This window comes from Equus asinus, chromosome 14 (genome assembly GCF_041296235.1).
Source record: "Equus asinus isolate D_3611 breed Donkey chromosome 14, EquAss-T2T_v2, whole genome shotgun sequence".
In the NCBI taxonomy this organism is placed as follows: Eukaryota; Metazoa; Chordata; class Mammalia; order Perissodactyla; family Equidae; genus Equus; species Equus asinus.
In genome coordinates, this window is record NC_091803.1 from 16,423,426 (window position 1) to 16,446,458 (window position 23,033).

Here is a 23,033-nt window from a genome sequence, read left to right on the forward strand (position 1 = left end):
AAAGGGTTCTCCCAGTGCAATCCAGGGCAGTGCTCCCAGCAACACCACAAAGTGGGCAGAGCTAGGTTATCAGTGTCCCACTGACACATAAGGAAACAGGCTGGGCCCTAAAAACCTGGGAGACCTTCCACACTCTGTACCCACTGGTGGGCTGAGTGCAGAGGAGGACTGGGCCCTTGAAGACGGCTCCCAAGACAGAAGGTGTCTGGGGTCCCCAAGTGACGGTGTGGAGCAGAGCTCCTTCCCTTACGTGCCCTGGACTGTGACAGGAACAGGAGATAAACTTTTACTCCATAAGGTCATTGAATGTTGGTGCTTCCTGTCACAGGTACAGCAGGACTGACTAAAGCTGGGCTGTGGTCTTGAATCCCAGGGGTACGGGGGGGACAGTCCTGGGCGGCTCCAGCAGGAGTCTGGGCAGCATCCAGGGGAAGGCAAGTCAGGGCCCCAGGAAAGGAACAAGCCCTATGTTGAGGCAGATTTAAGGAAGTGAAACCTTATGCTAAAGTTCACCCTGGACCCAGAGCCGAACTCACTACGTCCTGGTCCAGGACCTGGTGGGCACCACCACCTCGCCCCACCCCGGGATATTCAGAGTACAATGTCAAAGCAAATTAAGTACAAACTGCGCAAGGGCCAGTCTCCTCAAGGCCGGGCCCTGGATGAGGGTCCACTGGGCAGGGCGGGGTCCTCGGGGCCCTGAGCACAGAGCAGCCTCCCGTCTCTCCCCTCTGGGCTCAGGCCCCCTCCTGCGCAGTGGAGATGAAAACGTGGTGCCCCCACCCATGCCCACTCCTGGACAAGGGTGGAGATAAGGATGCCCCACGAGATGGGGTCTGGGAGGAACGGTCCTGCGGGGACACGTGGGACTGCCAGTTGTTTCCCATCCCCAGGCCCATGAGACGGGGTGTTCCAAGGGCCACAGGGCCTGGCCCCAGCCACGTTCTCTACTCACGGTTTCTGGGTCTCATAGCTCTTCAGGCGGCCCATCTCACCCACGTACACCTTGGCTGCGTCTATGTCTGTGTGCACCAGCAGCTCATACTGGCGAATGCTGGAAAGGGGAGACCGGGGGTGAGGGGAGGCTGGGAGGTGGCAGGGGTCTGTCCCCAGGGAGGGAGGCTGCCTCGGAGTGAGACTGTGAGGAGACGGTGCATGCCGCAGGGAGCTGAGGACCAGATATGACGGGCAGATGGGAGATGCATGAGGATGGGAAGTAGGAGAGCTGGCATGGAGCCAAGGGAGGCCTGGGGGTCAGCAGGCTTCGAGGCGATTCTGGGAAAGGTAAGGAAAGCCCTGCCCAGACTCCATCACTTCGGCCCAGGACCTGAGACCCTCCCGCACTCTGACTGATCTTCCGCCAGATCCTGCCCCCTGGCCTCCCACCCTCATGGCCCTCGCCCAGGGCGTCCTGCCCTGTGTGCGGGCACACACTCACCTGGACTCCTCTCCTGTGGCTTCCACCCCAAAGTGTTCACACACGGCCGGCCAGAACTGCTCTCGCCACGTGATGAAATCCTCCTCCAGGCTGGGGAGAGAGGGATGAGCCGGTTGGGGCAGCAAGACCTGCGACGGGCTGGCTTCCCCAAAGCCTGGGCGCCAGGGGGCTGCCAGGCCAGCTTGGACCCTCCCTCAGTAGCCTCCAGAGCTCAAGGGCTCACTTCACTCTGGTCTGCCCAGTGATGTAACCCAAGGCATCAGGAAGGATCTAGAGGGTCTGTGCTAACTGGGGGTGGCTTCTCTGTGAGCTGGGCAGGCCAAGAGGATGTGGAAACGCAAAGAACACTGAGCAGGGGCTGGGGGGTGGTGAGGGCACTCCTTTCCCTGCCCTTGGTGATGCGTGTCACGGAGATTTAGTAGACACCATGGCTTTGCACTCCCCTCATGTGCCACACCAAGCCCCAACTCTGTGGCTCCTGACCTCTGACAGCCAGGGTAGGGGGACTCCGGGGTTGGGGGTCGGCATGCAGGGCTGGGTGGGGGACACTCACTTTCCGTCATCGTCGCCCAACCCCAGCTCAAAGATCCTCTGGGCACCGAGCTGCTCCAGCCGCTTGTCCACATACTTGCCCATGGCATTGAAGTGCTCGTAGGTCTTGTTCCCAAGGCCGAACACCTGTGTGGACAGAGGGGCGGGGTCTGAGGCCCAGCTAGCAGTTGGGGGTGTTTCTCTCAGTGCCGGCCAAGCCACTGGGCAGCACCCGCAGGCCTCAGTACCTGCCAGATGCCTTGCACTGTGAGGTGGGCCACCTCTGGCCCCTGGACATGGCTTTGTTTCAGTGACCTGCAGCCCAGGGCTCCCTCTGCAGCCAGCCTCTAAGCCTCAACCCTGGGTGGCCAGCAGGGGCAATTCACCCTCCCTGCCCTACTCTCCTTGCCCAGCCAAATCTTGGCCATCCGGCCACACCTTTCTTGACTTTAGTCTCCAGCAACAAGTACCCCCTGGAGCAAAGTGGGGCTCGGGACATGGGAGGAGAAGCTCTCTTACTGCTAGGGCCCAGGGCAGAAGAGAGGGTTGCCCCACGAGCCCACGGGCTCCCCACCAGGCCCCCCTGTCCTGGCACCTTGGCCTGCCCTGGCTGATCAGAACAAGGTGACAGCTGGAGGGTTTCCTCTTGGACACAGGGGAGGCCCAGGGGAGGCGCTGCAGGCTGCCACAACCCCCAGGGAGGCACTGGAGGAAAGACAGGTGACTCACCGCATACTTGACTCCAGAGAGGTCCACGTCCGCCTCCTGGAGCCAGTCATAGAAGTCCTGGGCATTGTCAGTGGGGTCCCCCTCGCCGTAGGTGGCCATGCAGAACACTGCCAGGGAGTTCTCTATCTCTGAAAGGCTGCCCAGGTCAGCCTGGAGAGACAAGAGCAGGGCCGGGCCCAGCAACCATCATTGAGCCTGCTCTCGGGCAGGTCTGAACCTAACAGGATGCAGACGAGCGTTCGAGTGGAGGGCGTGCATTTCCAGAGAAAAGGGAACAGCAGGCACAAAAGAACAGGTGTGAAGGCCTGGGGTGCTGCCAGGCAGGAGCAGGCCACGTTCCGGGCCACCAGCTGGCACTAGAACGCAGTTCCCTGTGCGTCAGGCCCTGGGACACTGTGGGAGAACCTCATCGTCCCACAAAGTCCCGGGGGCACAGCAGGGCCTGGGCTCAGTAGTCCTTCCTAACCACTGTCCCCCAGCTCGAAACCCAGTCTGGAGATGGACGGGAGGCAGTGCCGAAGGCAGAGGGGTGGAGCAGGCGGAGGACGGTTTGGTTTGGGAGATGGAGGGGCACAGGCAGGAAGCAGCTGCCGCTCAGGAGAGAGTGGTTCCGAGGGAAAGCACGTCCGTCATGTGGTTGGAGCTGTGGGAACAGCCCGGCTGGTGACGGGCAAGGACCGCACGAGGGAGAAGCAGGACGGCAGCTCCCGGGGACTTGTTCCCAGACCTGATCCCTGCCGGCCCTCCCCTCCCAGGTGCCTAAAGCCCGGCTCCCCTTCCCTGTCCACTGCCTCCACCTGGAGCTGGTGGCATGGCTGTCATTAGCTTTCCGGACCCAGAAACAGGCGAGTAGACTGCTAGAAGCTTCTTACATTTTGGAGAGCTACAACCACGTCGGGGGAAGGAGCCAGGGCCAGGAGGAGAGTAAGCGAGGCGAGCCTGCCCCCACAGCCCTGAGAGACGGGCCAGGAAGTCGGGACTCAGTCCTGCAGAGAGTCCTGCGGTGGCCCACAGAGTGGCCTGTTGAGGATGGCTGACAGGAGGAGGGGGTATCCCGCAGCTCCAAACTGAGGGCCCTTCCCCCAGTTCTCCGGCTCTGCTGGCCTCTCCCTGGCTACACGCTTCCCTCAGGTCCCGCCCTGTCCCGGCTCCTGCTCTGGTCCAGATGCACGAGTTACTAACAGCCTCATTTCAAAGCCCTGCTAAAGGGTCCCAGAGACGGCTTATCTAATGCCCTATCCATTCTCTGCAGACCAGGCAGGGAAGGCCCTCAGGGGCAGTCAGGGCAGAGCAGGATCAGGGCCCACATCCCCTGACTCCTCGATGCGGCTCCCCTGCGGCTGCAGCCCAGGGTGGGGCTGGACAGAGAGATGGGAAACAGTTCCTCTCTGGACCCACCGAGACCCTTTCATATTCCAAGCCACTCCCAACCTACTGAGTCCCTTCTGCTCACATCTCCCAGCGCTCGGAAAGCCCACGGCGTGGAGAGCACCATGGGCTGAGCATGAGCAGTGCTGGGAGCTCACGCGTGCACACCTGAGCCAGGTGTTCTCAAGGTCCTTAAAACTGGGGACAGCCCTGTAACTGTTTCCACTATCCAGAGACGCCTTCCTTAATGCTGCTGGAGGAGCCGGCAGGAAGGGGCCAGGGCGTGGCGAGAGCTCACCAAGTCATACTCTTCAGGGTCTGCTGCCATGCCCCGCATTCCATAGCGGTGGGCGTCCTTGGACAGGCGGTTGGCAAACTCCTCGGCGGTCCCCGTCTGGGAGCCATAGAACACGATGATGTTCCTGCCCTAGGGAAGGCCAGACACATGGGGTCAGTGAGGGGCCAAGAGCGACAGGCTTCACCAGAGACTCCAGGTGCCCACAGGGGCAGGCCAGGCAGGCAGGGCCCCTCAAGGGCACCCTCCTCCCTTCCTCCTTCAAGTCCTTTGTAAGCTACTCAGGGGCTGGTATCTCCTGGCCACAGCTACCATGGTGGATGGGGGCAGAGGCCACCAGAGGACTCCAGCTGGAGCTGTGAAGGTAATCTTACCAGGCAGCTGCTCAAGGTCACACTGTGGACAGATTTTTAAATGACATGCGACAAAACACAACATAATGCTTAGTTAAAAAAAGAAGGTGGGGGCCGGCCCCGTGGCCGAGTGGTTAAGTTCGCGCATTCCGCTTTGGTGGCCCAGAGTTTTGCCGGTTCAAATCCTGGGCGCAGACATGGCACCACTCGTCAAGCCATGCTGAGGTGGTGTCCCATATGCCACAACTAGAAGGACCCACAACTAAAAATACACAACTATGTACCAGGGGGCTTTGGGAAGAAAAAGGAAAAATAAAATCTTTAAAAAAAAAAAAGGTGACCAAACAGTATGTATAGAATAATCCAGTTTTGTTATGTACCCACACACATATGTATGTGTGTGTGTGTGTGTGTGTGTATTTTTGTTTTTGTTTATACACAAATGTGCAAAGGAGAAAGACTGGCATGAAATATACCAAGAGTCTCCAAATGGGGAATTATCGGTGAGTTTCTGAGTTTTTCTGGATGGTTATAAAAGTAGTACATATTCTTTACAGAAATCTAGACAATAGAGAGAGGTACCCATCAGACTGGCTCAGATGCTCTTCATTCCACTCTCCTACTGTGCCTTCTACAGCAGCTACTGAAAAGCCCAAATTCTATTCCCCAGACTCCCTTGCAGCTAGGGATGCAGCAGATTAGGTCCAGCCAATCGGATGTGCTTTGCAAGATCTAGAAGGTGGAAGTGGGGCACAGGCCACCTTCTGGTCCCTTTACGTGGACATGAGGTTCTCGGCAGAGTCTTCCAGCGTCCCAAGTCCTGAGAGCGGGCTCCAGTTTTTACACTGAGCTCAAACTGATACAGGTACAGAGGACAAAATAAAGAGCTGCATTACAAAGAGCTCTCATACCTTTTACATTTCCTGAGTTTCCTATAAATCATTTAGAAAGGTATTTTAAATTAGTCACTATAAAAACTACTTAATCAAGAAGAAAATGTTTATGATATCAGGTTAAGGGAAAAAAAAGGATATAAAATAGTAAAGTATTCACGGTAGCATCAAAATATACCAAGTAGCTAGAAGTAAACCTTACAAGAAACACGCAAGAAGCTACTGAGCAATAAAGGACTCAACCAAAGGGAAGGCGCCCTCATCTTGCCCAGGAAGACTCACCCAAGATGTCGGTTCTCCCTGTGTCAACACAGAACGTAACACGATCCTAAGAATCTGAACAGCTCTTTCTTCCTCAACAAATCACTCTTAAAAGTCATGTGGAAAAATAAATATGAATCCATCTACTGGAACATTATGTGGCAATAAAAGGAAATGAAATGCTGACACACACTACATGGATGAAACTTGAAGACAATATGCTGAGAGCAAGACTCCAACACAAAGGCCTCATGTCGTATGATTCTCTACAGACAGAATGTCCAGAACAGGCAACTCCACAAAAACAAAAAGGAGATTAACAGTTACTTAGAGTCAAAAGAGGGCTCAGTATTAGAAGAGGAAAATACAGAAACAGACCCAAACACACATGGGAATTATGTATGTGATAAAATCAGTGGGGAAAAGATGGACTCTCTTACACGGAATTTAGACAGCTGTGTGCAAAAAGTAGCGTTGGATCCATACCTTACATCTTCAGCCAGGATGAATTCCCAATAACATGAATTTTAAATTGAAAAACAAAACCATCAAAGTACTAGAAGAAAACATGGAAGAGTTCCTTTATCTCTTCAGAGTGGGGAAGGCCTTTCAGATGATGACCCCAAGTCCAGGAAGTCAATAAAAACAAAGAATCCTAAAGCAGACTGTGTAACTTTCACACGGCAAAACAAACAAGCAGACACACACAGAAGCCAAGTCAAAAGACAAACTATTAACTGGGAAAAATATTTCTAGCTCATATCACAGACAAAGGGTGAATCTCCCTAATAATTTTAAGGAGTTCCTCAAGAAAGATCATCCCAACGGAAAAGTGGGTAGAAGATTTGAATAGAGAATCTATAAAAAAAAAATTAATAACTGCCATCTTGACATATGAGAATCTGCTTAAACTAAATCACAGGAAAAATGCAAATTAGAACTACAAAGAGAGATCTTTTTTTTAACCTAGAAAAGTGGTAAAACCCCAAACTTTGATAATCCACTCTGTTGGCAAGGCTATGGGGGAACAGGTTTTCTCACACATTGCTATGAGTGTGCCCTGGTGTCACCCTTGTGGGGGCAACTTGGCAGCTTCCATCACAACTACAAATGCACACACCTTTTCATCCAACAATTCCACTTCTGGGATTTGACTGCATTTGCAAATGTGCAAGTTAATCTACATATTCACAGCAGCATTATTTGTAAGAGCTAAAGATTCCAAATATTCCGAATGCCCATCAACACAGCAGGGTTTAACCAAATTACGGTCCTTATGGCCACATAATGGAAGCACCATGCAGCCATCATCAAGAACGAGGGTGGCGTCTCTGAATTGCACAGGGAGGATCTCCAAGACCGATCATTAAGTGAAAAAAAAAAGTATGCTCTATAACAGTCTATGTAATGTGCCACCTTTTGTGTTTTTTTTTTCTTTTGAGGAAGATTAGCCCTGGACTAACATCTGCTGCCAATCCTCCTCTTTTTGCTGAGGAAGACTGGCCCTGAGCTCACATCTGTGCCCACGTTCCTCTACTTTATATATGGGACGCCTGCCACAGCATGACTTGCCAAGCAGTGCCATGTCCGCACCCAGGATCCGAACTGGCGAACACTGGGCCACTGAAGCAGAATGTGTGCACTTAACCGATGCACCACCGGGCCGGCTCCCCACCTTTTGTGTTTAAAAAGTGTAAAATAAGAACCTCTATTTGGTTTTTTTTTTTGCACATAAAGAAGCTCTAGAAGGAGCCATAAAGTACGAAGAACAGTGATGAGCGGCAGGAATAGGAGAGAGCTTTCCACGGAATAGTTTATGTTTTGGAATGCTCCATGTGAACGGATTTTCAGAAAATTTAATACTTAAATAAATAAGGACAAACAGAGATAAAATTGTAGCTGTGCCACGACCACGGCTACGTGAGGGTTACGTCTGCTTGTGGACAGAGCCTGGACCGGGAGGGAGGCAGCAGGCGAGACAGCATCCTGAGTGAGAGGGAGGGTCTCCTCTTACAGTTCGGCTTGTTCAAGAAGTAAGCAGTCAAGAAAGAAAGGGAACTGTGCAGCAAGAGCAGAGCAGCTTCGGGGCTCTGGTTAGAGGAGAATGGACGCACGAGGGGGCTGGGCCCGGGTTCCCGCCCCGCTCCTGTCCAGTGAAGCCAGCCTTCTGCTCGACTCCGCCACGTCCAGGGCCGAGACCACTGGGAGGAGCGCAGACAACACTCACCGTCTTCTTCATCTTTTCCACGAAGCTGCTGTCTTTCACAGAGGTTGTCCTGAAAAACAAAAGTGTCCAATGGGCATGGGGTGCAGGTGGCAGCATTGAGGGGCATCCCAGCTCTGCCCCATGCCACTCCCCGGTGACCACGCCAACAGCTGCCTCTGGTCCACTGCCCGGCTGGACAGGCAGGACCGGGGCTCCCAGGCCTCCTCCCTGTGGCCCCTGCAGGAAATCCAAAGGCTCTTGAGACATCAACACCTTGCAGAGCCAGGACTTCCAGGCTCCAGACAGATGAGAACAAAGACGGGTCACAGACTTCACTCCCCACCCCTCACCATCTACAGCCAGCGGTCCCCACAGCCTTGTCTCACCTCCACTCCCTGCCTCACACGGCAGCCAGGAGTCTCCTGAATATGGTTGTGCCCATACCACTGCCCTGCTCTACTCTGAAACCTTCAATCACTCCCACGACTCACATGACAGAGGTACCCAAGTCCCTTCAGAAGCTGTCCCCAGGCTCGCCTGATACTCCCTCCATGATGGTCCTCTGAGATCTGTCATGCCATCGCCTCCACACAGACCCAAGAGACCCCAGCTCCATCCCCAAGGCCCCGCTCAGGTACCAAACAGGCAAACTAATCTATGGGGACTGAAGCCAGGACAGTGGTGACCCCTGGGGTGGGGAAGGGCCAGCAGGGGGGTAAACACCACTTGTTCACATGGCGAGGATCACTGGTCAGTATGCACCTTTCTGTAGATATTATATTTCAATTAAAAGTTTATACTTAAACTTCATATACACATACATAGAATTTACTTCCAAAACCCACTTTCTCCTTCTGCCAAGACTCTGGGGCAGGCGTGGGAGGCCAAGAGGCGGAGGGGGCGGAGCAGGGTGCCATCCCCAGCCTGTCAACTTGCAGCTGAGTGAACGTGAACCAGGACTGCATTGCTCCTCAACTAGAAAATGGGAATAACAAACCCCACGTCAGAGGTTTCTGCAAAGATTAAATGAAAAGAAAGTACGTAAAGGACCCGGAACAGCACCCCGCACGACGCAGACTCTCCCTAACGGGGGGCTGTCGCTGGGAAGAAGCTACAGCCACTTGCCTGGGCACCTCACCTGCCAGACTGCAGCCTAGGGACAAAGGGCCTCTGGGAAGCCAGAGGGAGCCACGAAGTCCTTGTATGAAAGCGTGTGGTATGGAGGAGCGGCAGCAGGTGTACACAGAAAGGTGCTGCGGACTCCTGCAGTTTGCCAACAGTTACCTGATGGCTGACCTCCTCTACACTCGTGCCATTTATTTACTCAGCAAATCGTTTTCACAGAGTGGCCAAGAGTAACCCAGTTTCCAATTCAGACAAGCCCAGTGATGGGGTTGCGTTTTGCATGAAATGTGGATGGGCCACGAATGGCATCAGAGCTGGGCAGAAAGGGACTCGATGAGGGAAGAAGGGGCCCAGAATGGGCTGTGTGCGGGGCAGGCTGGGATCAGAAGTGGGATGGAAGCTCCCTGGATGCCATCTAGAGCTCACAGACTCCCTTCTGCCCTCAGCCTGCGGCCACGGGGTCTACACACTGGTCAGTAAGGCCGGCCAGGGGCACTGTGGGCTCTGGGCTGCATGTCGGTGATGGGGGGGCGCAGGCAAGGTTACATGACGTTCGATCCAGGAAAGCCCCTGTCACAATGCAGGCCCACCCCACCGCACAGAGAGAATGAATGAGTTTCACAGAGGTCCAGTGGCAGCCCTTGTGCCTGGTCACATGGCCAGTAAGTAGTCAGGCAAGGACCCAATCCCAGTCTGACTCCAGGTCTTGGCTCTTTCCACTGCATCCATGGCCTCCCGTGCAGAGAAAAGCGTATTAGAGTGGAGAGGAGTGCCAGCGCCCACCCCACTCACTCACACATATACGCACACGCATCACAAGTCACGTCCTTCAGGGCTAGTAGAGTCCTGGAATCTGTGGGAAAATTTATATAAGTGAGGGTTTCTTTTAAGGATACCTCTGTAAAGCTGTTAGACACATAATTTTATGAACATAAAGATATCAGAAGTTTCATGTTTAAGCCTCCGCTGGGTTTTTCACTAGGTTGGTAGGTTCAAGACCAAGTTATTTTCAGGGCCTTAGTGTTAAGTAATGTCACACATAGGGCCCCGTGGGAGGCGAGGTCCAGTGCCTGCCTCAGCCACTCCAGCTTCTCCTCTCCTCCGTGCTGGAGGGCCCCATCAGTGGCAGAAGGGAGGCAGATGGTGGCTGGCTGCCCAGACTTTCCCACCCGGCAAAGGCCCAGCCCCACAGGGACTCAGGCAGGCCCTCCCCGCAACTCCCCAGCACCCCCACATCACCCGGACAGGCCCATCCCAACATCAGCAGGGCCAGAGCAAGGGCACGGAGGGAGGCCCTCAGGCCTGCCCCTCTCTCTTCCCACTCCCAGCTCCATCCTGCACTCCAAAGGGGTCTTGTGTGTGGGCATGTCAGCCCACATGTCCAACTTCTGTCCATGCCCAGCCACGAACAGCCACGTTGTCACTGCCCCTCTAGACGATGTGCAGCCTAAACTGGAACACCACCTCCCTCTGCGCTGACACGCACGCTCTCCAACACACACAGAGAAGAAGAAAGCGAGGTGCACAACGATGTGACCTCTACCATGGTGGACCTTCTGAGTCCTGAGACATGAGACATATTACCCACTAAACATCAATGTAAATTTAAACTCATCTTTAAGGAAACCAGCAGCAACCTGAACAAATGTTTCTGATGAAACGTCATGAGAAAAAAAGGCAGGTACAAAACTATGCAATTTCCACTCCTATGACATGTCTGCAAGAGGCAATCCACAGAGACAGAAGGTAGACCAGTGGTGCCAGGGGCTGGGGGATGGGGATGGGCAGTGACTGCGTAACGGGCACAGTGCTTCCCTTTGGGGTGATGAAAATGTTTTGAATTAGATGGTGATGATGGTTGTACGACATTGTGACTATACTAAAAGCCACTGAATTGCACTTTTGCAATTAAAATGGTCAAAATGGTGAATTTTAAGGGGTGTGAATTTTACCTCAATTAAAAACCGAAAATGAACTAAATGCCTACAAAGGGCTAGGCTTGAGTTTTTGGAATATTCGCTTATATGGAACTCTTCTTAGTTTCTCAACTCCTGCCAGTCCACTGTGCGTGGATGCCCCACAGCAGAAACTCCGGTAGAAATTTAGAATGACGATGCAAAGCCAGGTGAAAAGCCAGTTTCGGTTGTGCCCCCGAGGTAGTAAACACATCTTCCCTCACGCTCGGCCTCTCCCAGGGTATCACATACGACTGCCAGGAGGAAAACAAGAATCTGTGTCCATAAAAAACGGAATGCCTGCTGTTAATTGTTCATAGAAAAAAGGCCTGAAGAGAAACACACCAGCATCTTGAGAGAGAACATCCAAAGGTTAGGATAGTGGGTGAAATGGCTTCCCCGATGTTTAAAATTAAAAATACATTTTATAGTTAAAAAAGAGGGGCAACTCAAATGTCTAAAAATGAGGGAGAGGCTGCGTGGGATACATGGAGCCATGGGACTCACGCTCTTTACTACTAAACAGAAGTGTGCAGGTTGTCACCTGCTGCCGTCGCAAGAAGCTCTTGATACGCTGTTTGTTAAGTAGAAAAAGCAGGTTACAAAAGAATATGGAGGCCGTGACCCCGTTCTGTTTAAAAGGTAAGGTATAAAAGGACATACGCTGACAGGGTCGAGCTGTTCTCTCCTAGGGCCTAGCGATTATGAGTCTTTCTTTTTCCTTTTTTTGCTAATTTCTATTGTCAACTCCCCTACCCGTTTTTCCCTACAATGAACATGTAATGCTTCTGCAATAAAATAAAAATTTCTTTTTATTGTAAGAATGTTGTGTGTGGCTATAGATTGATGCTCAAGGCTCCGCTGAGGACAATGAAAATGGCTGAGTCTCAAGTCCAGACCCCTACCAGGGAAGATATTCTAAATAAGACATCGGGAAGCAGCGGGTCAGAATTTATCTCGCACAGCCCAGGCCCCATCTCCCACCGTCCACCTTCCAAACGCTCGGGGCCACACTGACCTACTCGCCATTTCCCGTGGCTCCTCTGTGCCTCTGGACCCACTGCTGCCTTTGCCTTGAATGTCCTTCCGCTAACCCTCTCTCACAAACTTCCGCTTACCCCTTAAGACGCGACGCTCAATTTCCTCATCAGAGCACCTTTCATTGCCACTCAAAAAGAAGGTGTTTTGTCACCACCTTCAACGCAGCACACAGGCATGTGACTCAGTGTATTCTCATTACTCGATTAGAGCCCTGGGTTTAATGATTTGGGGGACACTCAGCACACGGCGTTCTATCGGCTTCTGGGGTGGGCCTGAGTCCTCTTCCCACCAGAAGGCTGGCAGGTGGCCTGAGAAGGCCTTCAGAGGGCTTCTCTACCCACCTGAGAGGGTCTGAGTTCAACTGAAAAGCCAACTCCGGTCTCTTCACAAAGGACAGAGGTCTCCATAGAAGATGCATATCTAAAGAATGGATTTGAGGACTTGCTGAAGACAAGCGACAAGAGGCCCCGCCACCACGCAGTGAGTGCCAGGCTGCTCTTTCTCCATCTACAGGTGACACTTCCAGCCTGGGTGGGGTGGGCACTGTGCCAGCCCCGAGGGCATGAGATGAAATGAGGCCGCCTCGACCTTCCAAGGGCTTCCAAGGCTGGGGAGACAGGCTCCGAGGAGCAGCATGGGGGAGGCGAGGGGCCGCACAGCAGGAGCAGAGACTCGGGTCAAAGCCTGGTTCTGCCACCAAACAGGCCTGTGACTGGAGAAGTTGTGGCTTCTCGAGACCGCGAATCCCTCTTATTGAAAACCCCCATCTTGGCTTCTGCAGCCTCCTCAGAGCCTTGCACGGCACCCAGAACTCACTTAACTCTCAGGGACAAAGAGGGTGTTCTCTAGAAGAAAGCTGTTTGGGTCACTCTGTGATTTCAAAGATGCCCCATGGTACAAGGTGGCACATGCTAAGACCAAACGGATGGATCAGACATCCACGCCCCGGGCTTCTAAGGGAGCAGGCACTCTGGCTCAAGAAACCAAGAAAAGCCTCTGGGAAGAGCTGGGCTCTATTCTCAGGGACAGAAAACGCCTCCCAAGAGAGAAAGCCATGGAAACCGGCAGCCAAATGGCTCCTGGATGAGGCCCATGCAGCCAGTGGGGAGTGCAGCTCTAGCTGGGAACGCCACAGGACAGGCAAGACATGCCAGCCCTCCCCGCCCCAGAGGAAGGGTTCTCCCAAGAAGCCCGAGCACTTCCGGAGGCCAGCACCAGGCCCTTTGTTGGCTTCAGCCCCTGGGGAAAGGAGGAACATGCCCACCCTCTCCCTCAGCTCAGAATGGCTTTCAAAGGTCCAGGGCAGACCGCGGTCCATGGGGAAAGGGAAACCCGAGGAGACGAAGGAAGATCCTGGGCCTCTAGTCACCACCCTGACTCAAGCAGCTTCCTCCTGGTCCCACTGGTTATACCTGGTCGGCAGGGGGCAGCGGGACCTGCCTCCCCAGCCCCACCCAGAGCCCTGCTGCCAGGCTCAGAGCAGCAGGTCAGCTGCTCAGCACAGGTGCGGCCACACCTGAGTGCCCTCAACTGGCTTCACCCAACCCGACAGCTTCCCACCGGCATTTGCACATGGAACCTGATCTTTCACAGGCAGGGGAGTCGGTGACTGGAGCCTTCCTGGTTTCCAGTCCCAGCTGAGCCCCCGGGGACTGCCCCCGACTCTGCTCGTAATGCCACACACAGCGCCCTCTTCGTACCTCGAGGGCGTCCCTGCCTGGGAAGAAGTTCCATCCATGGGTGAGTCTGGGCACCAGATGCCCCCCTGTCCGTGGGGCATCAGGCAGTCTGCAGCTAGGGACACTATCTGGAACTGACCTTCTCAGGGTGGGCTCGTCCCTCGGAGATGAGTACATGCACCCCATGGGCTTTCACTCCCAGCTCCAGAACTTAAGGAAAAAGGCAGGTTACAGCTCTCTCCTGGAAACAGGCAGGGGGCCAGTGACCGGGAAGTGGGGTTCCATCCATCCCCTCCGCGGGGCTGGCAGGGCCAGCAAACCAGGCTGTGAACTCAGAGTGCTCCAGCCAGCCCAGGCCTCTCAGAACCTCGGCCGGGCCCCAGCCTGCATCCGTCCCCAGGAGCCTGAGAACGCGGCAACATCTGGCGGTCCCAGCAGGGAGGAATCAGGACTCAAGGCTGAAACCTCCCGTGAGCCTCTGCGTTTGGGCACACACCCCTCCTCCTGCCGCTGTATGGACCAAGGGAAGGAGAAAACCTTTCCAACCCCGACTCGGGTCTCCTTGGTAACTGTTTATATGACAGCACTTTCTCCCCACATCCTCCCTCTTTCCCATAAAAAAAAAAAGGAAGTCATGTCGGCTGAATAAAGCTCTCTAGACACTCGAAGGCAGTTGTGCAGGTTGCTATGGCAGGGCCGTTTCTCCATAAAGGAAGCCAGATTGATCCCGCTGCCAGGGCGCCTCAGGATCATATTAAATTAGATCTGGTTCCCGTCTTCGTCCCCACAAAAGAACTGTGCGCAATAGCGCCTAAGACACGGGGTCTTGGCCGATGTCACCCGGGAGTGCAGTGTGCACAGCTCGCCCTCCCATCACGCGGTGGGAAGGTGCTCACGCGTTTCCTCTGAAGGAGCATCCTCCTAAGAACCCAAGGACAGCCCGCCCATCGGAAGGGGCAGCGCTGGCCAGCCTCGGGCCCAGAGACCATGCGGCTCCCGAAAGGAGCACAAAAGCTTCCAATTAGGGCTCTCCACTCCTAAATTGGGAGCAGGAGCCTGCGTGTGAGGAGGACGAAAGGGAGGGTGGCCTGCAGCCCTGAGTCATCTGGACAGAGATGAACCAAGAGGTCCTGGTGTGATTCATTTTGTCTCCAGTCCCAGGCAACACTCAGAAGGAGTTCTGAAAACTGCAACAACTCAAATTTAATTTCCTGCACAGCAGAACTGATTTCTTCTGGGACTTTCTCCCATCCTTGGGGACACATGGGGCAGCTGCTTTTGAGTGGCCCCCTTCCAGAGCCTGGTGTGTGTGGGGGCCAAGTTCTCCAACCCCAGGGTAACAGGCAGCCACCATCAGAGAGGGGATAAGAGCTGAGAAACGCTGTGGGATGGCCGCAGAGCTGGGCAGCAGGCTGGCTGGAACAGGACAGAGTTCGGCTTTGAGTATTCTACCATGGGAAGATGGCTCCACGAAGTGGACCCAGATTTCTCCACCATGGGCAAAGCAGCCCCAGAGCCTCATGGCAGAAAGTCGATGGTTTGGAAGAGCTGCCTTTGTTAAAAACAATCTGGTTCGCTTGAGCTTAAATAAAAAATAGCAGCTATCTCCACAGACAGGGGCCAAGAACAGAAAACTAGCCGTGACAGACTTATAAGAGACTTATAAGATTGATTAATTAACTGCAATGCATGGGTCTTGTTTAGATCCTGAATTTTTTAAAAACTGTTAAAAAAATTGTATCAGTCAGGGAACTATGACCAAATGCTAACTGAGTATCTGATGCTACTGCAGCTCTCTGCTGACTTTCAGGAGTCTGAGGATGGCCATGTGTTATGTTTAAAAAGAGGAATCCTTAAATTTTACAGGAATGAAATATTTCTAGATGTTCATAATTTCATAGGAGATATTTCCGATTTCCTATGAAATGATATGATTTCTGAGTATGGCTTTCAGATAATCCAGCAGCAGTGGGGAGGGGAGGGGAACAAGACTGGCCAGAAGTGCATAATGTTAAAACTGGATGACGGGTGCAATGAGTTCACTCTCCTATTTATGCTTTGGTGTTTATTTGAAACGTTCCATAATGAAAAGCTTTATTTTGCTTTAAAGTACTCTCAGGCACCAGAAGTGAAGCAGGGTGCAGTGAAGGCTCCCAGTGCTTCCCAGGGTGGACAGGCATCATGTGCGTGTGGCAGAGGAGAGGCACGGTGGCCTGTGCCGGCTGGGCGGGACGGGGGCAGGCCCGGTTGAGCACGGTGGCCACTGCTCGGGTCCAGCCACTGCTGGCAGGCATCACTGTGGGCCCGGTGTGGCCAGATCCTCTGATTCTTTTCAAAAGAGGCTGTAAGTCTGGGTTTTTATGTGAAATTGACAGCCCTTTCAATGTTCTAATTAGAAAACTTTAAAATACTGTGTAAGCCAAACGCAGCCCGTGGGCCAGTTTGCCCTAGAGGCAGCCTCACATACAGATCGAGCATTTATTAATCCAACAGCCATTCCCTGGGGAGCTTCACTCTGACAAGCTCTGCACCAAGCTAGGGACCCAGGCGGGAACGGGCCTGCGCTCTGCTCTATAGGAGGCAGAAATACAAAGAATTTCCCACTCAACGAGAGAGGTGCTCCGCGCAGAGTGTCATCACATGCGGGGACACAGAGGAGTCCTGGAGCTCCAGACTCCTGTGGGAGCCATCATTCCCCCAGGGCTCCCTTAGATCAGAAGCTGCCCTGGTGAGGAATGCTCTGTCCAGAGGCACAAGCTGAGTGAAGGCTGGGGCGAGGGGGGGGGAGCCAGGTGGATATGAAAGAGCCACTTTTAAAACTATTATTAAGAGAATGTGCTGCTTGTAACTGCTCCCCCTTCACAAGTCTTTAATTGCTGTCACACACAGTTCAAAAGACTTCCCCTGGGCGATAAAACCATGCTTGTAGATTAGAAGGCTCAATGTTGTAAGATGCCAACTAATGTACAGATTTGACCAATCCCAGATAAAATCCCAACAGGTTCTGTAAAATTGGTTTGGTTTTCGTGGACACTGAGAAGCTGATTCTAAAAGCGATAAGGAAATGTCAAGGGCCCCCAAAAGCCCAGAGAATCTTAAAAGAGAACAAAGTGACAAATAAAGATGGCAAGTAATAGGATATATTGGAGTATATGAGGAAGCCATTTTGTGTAAACCTAATTCGGCCTGACCTTGTCTTTCCAAAAGGGGCTGACCAAGGCCGTTGAGCATGCATTGTATATCTGCTTTAGAGATTCCCTATGGCAAGAGCAAAGACCCTTGAGATAAAGGTGCAACTTCTCTCCCCCTCCCAACACTGGCATCCCCTTAAAGACCAAGCATCTTTCTTTAGGCTGGAAACCGATTGCAGCCCTCATCTGTGACCGCCCAGCCCGAGGCAACACACCTGCCACCCCGCAGCGTTCACTGAGACAGCAGACCTATCTGCCGTTTCCATCAATCGCTGTGCTGACAGAGCAGCCTCGTGACTAGTGTAAAAGGGACATTTCAATCATATGTGAAACATACTCTTTGAGGGTATATAACCACCCTGTATACCCCCACTTCTTTGGAGTGCTCTGTTCCTTTGTGGAAAGACTCTCCCGGGTTTAATCCTCAGATTTAAACTCAGAATAAACTCACCCAAATTTTCATTTATAGATTGGTCATGGATTATTTTCGTTGACAAAAGCTGTAGGACTTAGCCCACCAGGTGTCAAGTCAAGAGTTACTATAAAATCATAGAACAGTGTGGGAATGGTGAAAGGACAGTAAACAGATCGATAGTACAGAATAGAGTCTAGACATCGACTCCCTTATATATAGTCACCTGATTCATATCAAGTGACACTGAAGTGCAGTGGGGAAAGCGTGACCTTTTTCAATAAATGGTGCTGGGCTGAGGGGATAAAGAAAAAAAATGAGTTCTGAAGCACCTCACACCATTCGCCAATGCCAAATCCATTTCAGCTGGGTGGCAGAGCTAAGTTTAAAAGCTACAACCATGAAGCTTTCAGAAGAAAACATAGAACTTCTTCATGACCTTAAGATAAATATAGATTTCTTAAACTGGAGACAAAACCATCAACTGTAAAGGTTAAGGTCAACCAAAAAGTTGCAAATTGGACTAAGTTTAAGTCAAGTAAACTTCTGATCATCAAAAGACACTATTTAGGGAGTAAAAAGCCAAGCTCCAGAAGGGAGATGATATTTGCAATGCATTAATCTAACAAAGGACTCGGATCATAAAAAACCCTGACAAATCAACAAGGCCGGGAGATAACCCAACAGAGAAAAGGGGGCAGACCTTCACAAAAGATCTCTAAATGGCCAATAAGCATACGAAAAGGTCCTTGGTCATCAGAGAAATGCAAATTAAAACAGGATACCCTTGGAATGACTAAAATAAAAAAGTTGACAGAAATAAGCCTTAGTGAGGATGGGAAGCAACCGAAACCCCCTGTGCTCGTGGGGGCGGGACGCGGAAGACCCTTTGGCTCTATCTAAGGGAGCTGCACGTGAGCCTGCCCAAGGACCCCCCATTCCACTTCACAGCAAATACCTAACAGAAATACACCCACATGCGAACCAAAACACACATTCTAGAATGTTCACTGCAGTACCATTCGTAATAGTACTCCAGGCTGGAAACAATCTAACCATCCGTGACCATCAGGATAAGTAAATCATGGTTTGTTCACACAATGGAATGCTATGCAACAATGAGAAGGAACACGCGACTACACACAACATGGGGAACCCCCAGAATACACGTTCTAGGACAGACAACACTCTCGCATGTCACGAGAAGTCAGGACAGTGGTGACGGGGGCAGTGTGACCGGAGGGGGCCGAGGGGCTGTCTGTTGACCTGGGTGCTGGTTACGTGTGTAGGTTCATTTTGTGACATAATCAAACCGTGCGCTTATGATTGTGGACTCTTCCGTTTGCGTGTTACATCCTTCAGTAAAAAGTTTATGAGCAGCGTGGAGGCCTGCTAGAACGGGCCTGCCCTCTGAGCCTCCTAGTCTCTTGCTCCTCATCTCTCCAGGTCAGCCCTGAGGTCCAGAGACAAGGGAAGGGATGGTAAGTGGCTTAACCCTGCTAACCACAGCTCACGCTCAGCCTTAAAAAAAATTAAGAAAAATGTCACTGTCTTCCTAACAGCCTCGATCTCTCTTTTCTTAGGTCGCCCCCATCCCCTGTTGCTTGCAAAGGGTCCAAATCTCTTAAATTTGGGTTTCGCTCCACTCCCTTGCCCCACGTAGAGCAATCCTCCAGTTCCACGTGGTAAGTCTCCCCCCCCCCCCAGACCTGCTCCCGAGCCTGTGTGCCTTACTCGGGCTCTCCTTCAACTGTCCAGGTTCAACTGTCCAGTCCTCCAGGCCCAACCAGGCCCCAGGTCCCATCAACAGGGCTTCACTGTCCTCGGCCCTCAGGACTCTCCTCTCAGGCTGCATCATCTCTCTCTGGACCACTTCCTGGAACACCCACTTAACCTGTCTCCTGCCTCCTGACAACCCTTGATCAATCCCCATGCAGCCCACACGGGGCCCTTTTGAAACCGGGGTCTGATCATTTTGTTGCTCTACAGAGCATCTCCAATCGCGCTCCAACTTGCCTTTTCCTCACCCCCGGCCCCACCCCATGCTGAACACACACCCTGAGCTGCAAGTGCGCCAGGAAGGAGAGTCCGGGCAAAGTCTGCTCGGACTGCCCTATCAAACCCTCTCCCACCCTCACCCCGGAGGGCAAAGACCATCTTGAGTGTCCTCCTGGACTGATGCTCATCTGGACCCAGAGAGCAAGCTCCAGGCTCTAGGACGCTGTCTCTAAAAGGGTCCACAGGTGGCACCTTTGTCAGCCACTCACGGCCAGTGGCAGCAGAGACAGCACCCGAGCTCCTGAGGTTCTGGAAGCCAAATCTAGATTGGTAGCGGGGGCCCTGGGGGCCAGCACACCTGGGGAGAGTCACCTGTGCACACAGGGGCTCCTTCCGGATCCCCTTGCCTAGAAGACCTGACTCGGGGGACTGCAGATGTTTCCTGGGCCTCTCTGCTATTCAAGGTGCGTGCTGGTCAGACTACAGTTGGTCCTGTTGGTTTGTTTTTTTTTAAAAAAATCCATGGCCGAGGGTTTGGACACAGTGTCCCAGGTGGCTAAGGCGCTAAAGGCCTTACAACACCAGTTCTAGAAGCCACCAGAAGTCCTGGTGAGAATTCCTGACACAGCCCAGGATCACCTGTGGAGCCCACACTGAGCCCTAGCGTTCCCCTCTGACCTGGTGGGTAGGGGACGTTCTGGGCTGTGGCAGGAATGACCTGTGCTCACTGGAAATCTAAGCGGTCAGGGACACTGACATGGGACTTACAGTGGGAGGGCCAGGTCTGGCTGTATCAGCTCTGAGTCTCAGTTCTTTCATCTATGAAATAGGGACAGTAACGACATCTTAAGAGACTGAGGCAAAGTGGGGAAAGCGTGGGTTGTGGAGATGGAAGATCTGGCTTCAAAAGCTGGCCCTGCTACATACAAGTTAGGTGGCCTCGGGCAAACCCCTCAGTCACAAATGCCTCAGTTTCCTCATCTTCAAAATGGGGTAATAACGTCTTCTTGAAGTGCTCTGGTAAGAGACTGGAGATGATACTAATAATCAGGATGAAAGTAATAATCCATACCACTTCAGGGCTCAGCAGGCACCAGGCCCTGGGCAAAGAGCTCTGTGACGGATTAGGTCATTTAACTTTTAAGGCCCTATGAAGTTAGTACTGTTATTATCTCCAATTTACAGTTGAGGGCACAGACTTCAAAAGATTAAGTAACGGCAAATGTCATACGGCTAAAACGTGGTGGAGTCAGGATCCAAATCTCAGGCAGCCAGCTTTAGGGCCGGAACTTAATCTCTGCAGTGTAAATGTCGCCTGTACAGTGTGGCTGTCACCCCCGCCACAGCACGTCTTCACCACGAGATGACGAGGATGAGGAGGGGCTTGCAGGGTGTAGGACACCACGCTGTTAAAAGGTTATGATTATGAGGAGGGAAATACATTTTCTGCATCCTGGCAAAGAGAAACCATCAGAAGCCACAAAATACAAGTGCTCCCACGTCTAGGAGTTTCGTGTTAAGTCCATCCTGCAAGGCCAGAGAGGTGACAGGGAAAGGGCAGCTGCACACGCTCCCACAGCACACCCAGTCCTCGCTCAGGGCGGGAGTGGGGGACACCTGCATTTGACAGCTGAGGAAACCCAGGGCCACTGTGAACTGAGACCTGACTGGCGCCCTTATCTTGAGTCCCACACTTTTGCACCAAAAAACACATTCCCAACCAGAAATGCCCCTATCGGATCAGCCTGCTGGAACAGGCTGGACTCCAGCTCACCTGCCCGTCCTCCCTCTGGCCCTCAGCTGGCAAAGCCTCCTGGCCTCGGGCTGTGGCACCACCCTCAAGGACCTGCACACGGCCACCTCCCGCAGCATACCTTCTCGCCCCCTACCAGGGGGAATTAAGGCCTTCTCGGCTGGAGCTCCTGGGGCCTGTGTCTCGGGCCTGGCTCTACAGGTGCCGGCCTGTCCATGAGAGTGACAAGGCCCCCCGCCTGGCGCACGGTGCCGTGGCAGAGGGGCCCTGATTAAAGGACGCCCGTGAAAGCATTTCCTAAACCATTTTTAAACGTCCCTTCACCGTCCAGACTTCTCGGCTTCTTTAAGGTCAACACCTTCTTTGCATTCTTGTGGTACCTGACTAGTGCTTGGCATAAAATATATTCGGACACAAAGACGAAGCAGCGACCACGGCCAGGAACGGTGCTGGGTGACGTCACGAACATCACCGCATGTAATACTCACAGGAGCCCATTAGGTCAGGGTCCCACTGCCTCCATTTAGCAGATGAGGAAACTGAGGCAGAGTGAGGTTAAGGGTCTCGCCCAGGACCTGCCCAGCACTAGACCGCAAGCTTGACGAACACGCGACTTCATCTCTTCTACCCGTGGCTATCGGGACTCCGGAGGGCCTCAGTCAGTATCTGCTGAGTTTTTAAAACGTAAAACTAATGCCCTGTCAGTGGCACAAGGATTGTAGTCCCTGAATATTTGCTTTCAAGTTCAAACACTGTAATTTTTTCAGGAGAGAAAACGGTCAGTGAAACTGAAGAGGGAATTAGAAGCTGACATGAACCCGAATGCTGACCCCGCCCAGCCCAGGAATTCTGGCCTGAATACGGCCCCATGCTCTGCACTTGAGCCCCGCTCCTGGGGAATTCCAGGAGCTTCCCGAGGGTGGGCCTGGCCCTGGGGCTCTCTCAGCACGGGACGTGGCCTTGTCCCCACTCAAAGCCGCCTGCAGGGCTCTGGAGTCTGAGTTGGGGGTAAAACACAGCCCACAGTAAAGGCCAGAACATGAGCTGGTTGCAGGAACGACACGGAATCAATGTCAAGGAGACAGGGAAGCCAGTCACATCCTCATCATCATTTGTTCAAACCAAAAACCATTTTACTCTTACTTCCTTAGTATTTTTCTTTAAACTAATTCACCTTCTTAAACTTTGTAAAACGGAAGCTTTATGGAAGGTTAAAAAAATCAATAAAATAAAAACAGTGTTCGTAAAGACAAGCTGGATGCTGTCTGTGATACTGTGACTTACAGTAAGAAATACATATTTGGTCTTTGACCTGTTCCTAGCACCAGCTCCTAAAACCCTTGTAATTTCCTAAGTCATAAGGGCAATAAAGGCGTCTCTGTCATTCAGAACAAGTCCCTCTCAACCACACTGGAGTTTATGTTAATAAAGTGACTTTTGGAAAGGCTCTAAGCATAGGGCTGGTAGCCAAGGGAACGAACCTGTGATGAGAGAGTTGAAACTTTCAGCCCATCCCTGACCTCTGGGGGAAGGGGGAGTGGGGTGGAAGGTGAATTCATCCCCAGTGGCCAGTGACTTAATCGAGCATGCCTATGTAGAAGCTTCCATAAAAACCCAAAAGGAGGGGGGCGGTTAGAGAGGGCTGCTGAGCAGTGGCAGTGCTGGGAGGGTGGCAGGCCCGGAGAGGGCATGGAAGCTTCGTGCCCCTTCCCAATCCCTTGCCCTGTGCATCTCTTCCATCTGGCTGGTCCTGAGTTATAACCTTTTATAATAAACCGATAACCTAGTAAGTAAACTATTTTCCT

The 23,033-nt window shown here is 52.6% G+C and overlaps 1 protein-coding gene across 7 annotated transcripts in view; it reads right to left on the bottom strand.

Annotated features, from left to right (window-relative positions):
* The window catches only part of POR (cytochrome p450 oxidoreductase), a 91,622-nt gene that overhangs the window by 4,524 nt on the left and 64,065 nt on the right, over positions 1 to 23,033 (bottom strand). For 6 of the 7 annotated variants that reach the window (XM_044747226.2, XM_014853894.3, XM_044747227.2 and 3 more), the window contains 6 exons: positions 8,096 to 8,144; positions 4,365 to 4,493; positions 2,699 to 2,848; positions 1,992 to 2,116; positions 1,439 to 1,528; positions 956 to 1,054 (listed from right to left, as the gene is read on the bottom strand). In XM_044747226.2, the coding sequence (XP_044603161.2) occupies positions 956 to 1,054; positions 1,439 to 1,528; positions 1,992 to 2,116; positions 2,699 to 2,848; positions 4,365 to 4,493; positions 8,096 to 8,144 (642 nt within the window). Of the gene's footprint in view, positions 1 to 955; positions 1,055 to 1,438; positions 1,529 to 1,991; positions 2,117 to 2,698; positions 2,849 to 4,364; positions 4,494 to 8,095; positions 8,145 to 14,013; positions 14,299 to 23,033 lie in introns of those variants that run through there. The other variant, XM_070484416.1, reaches the window with a different exon arrangement.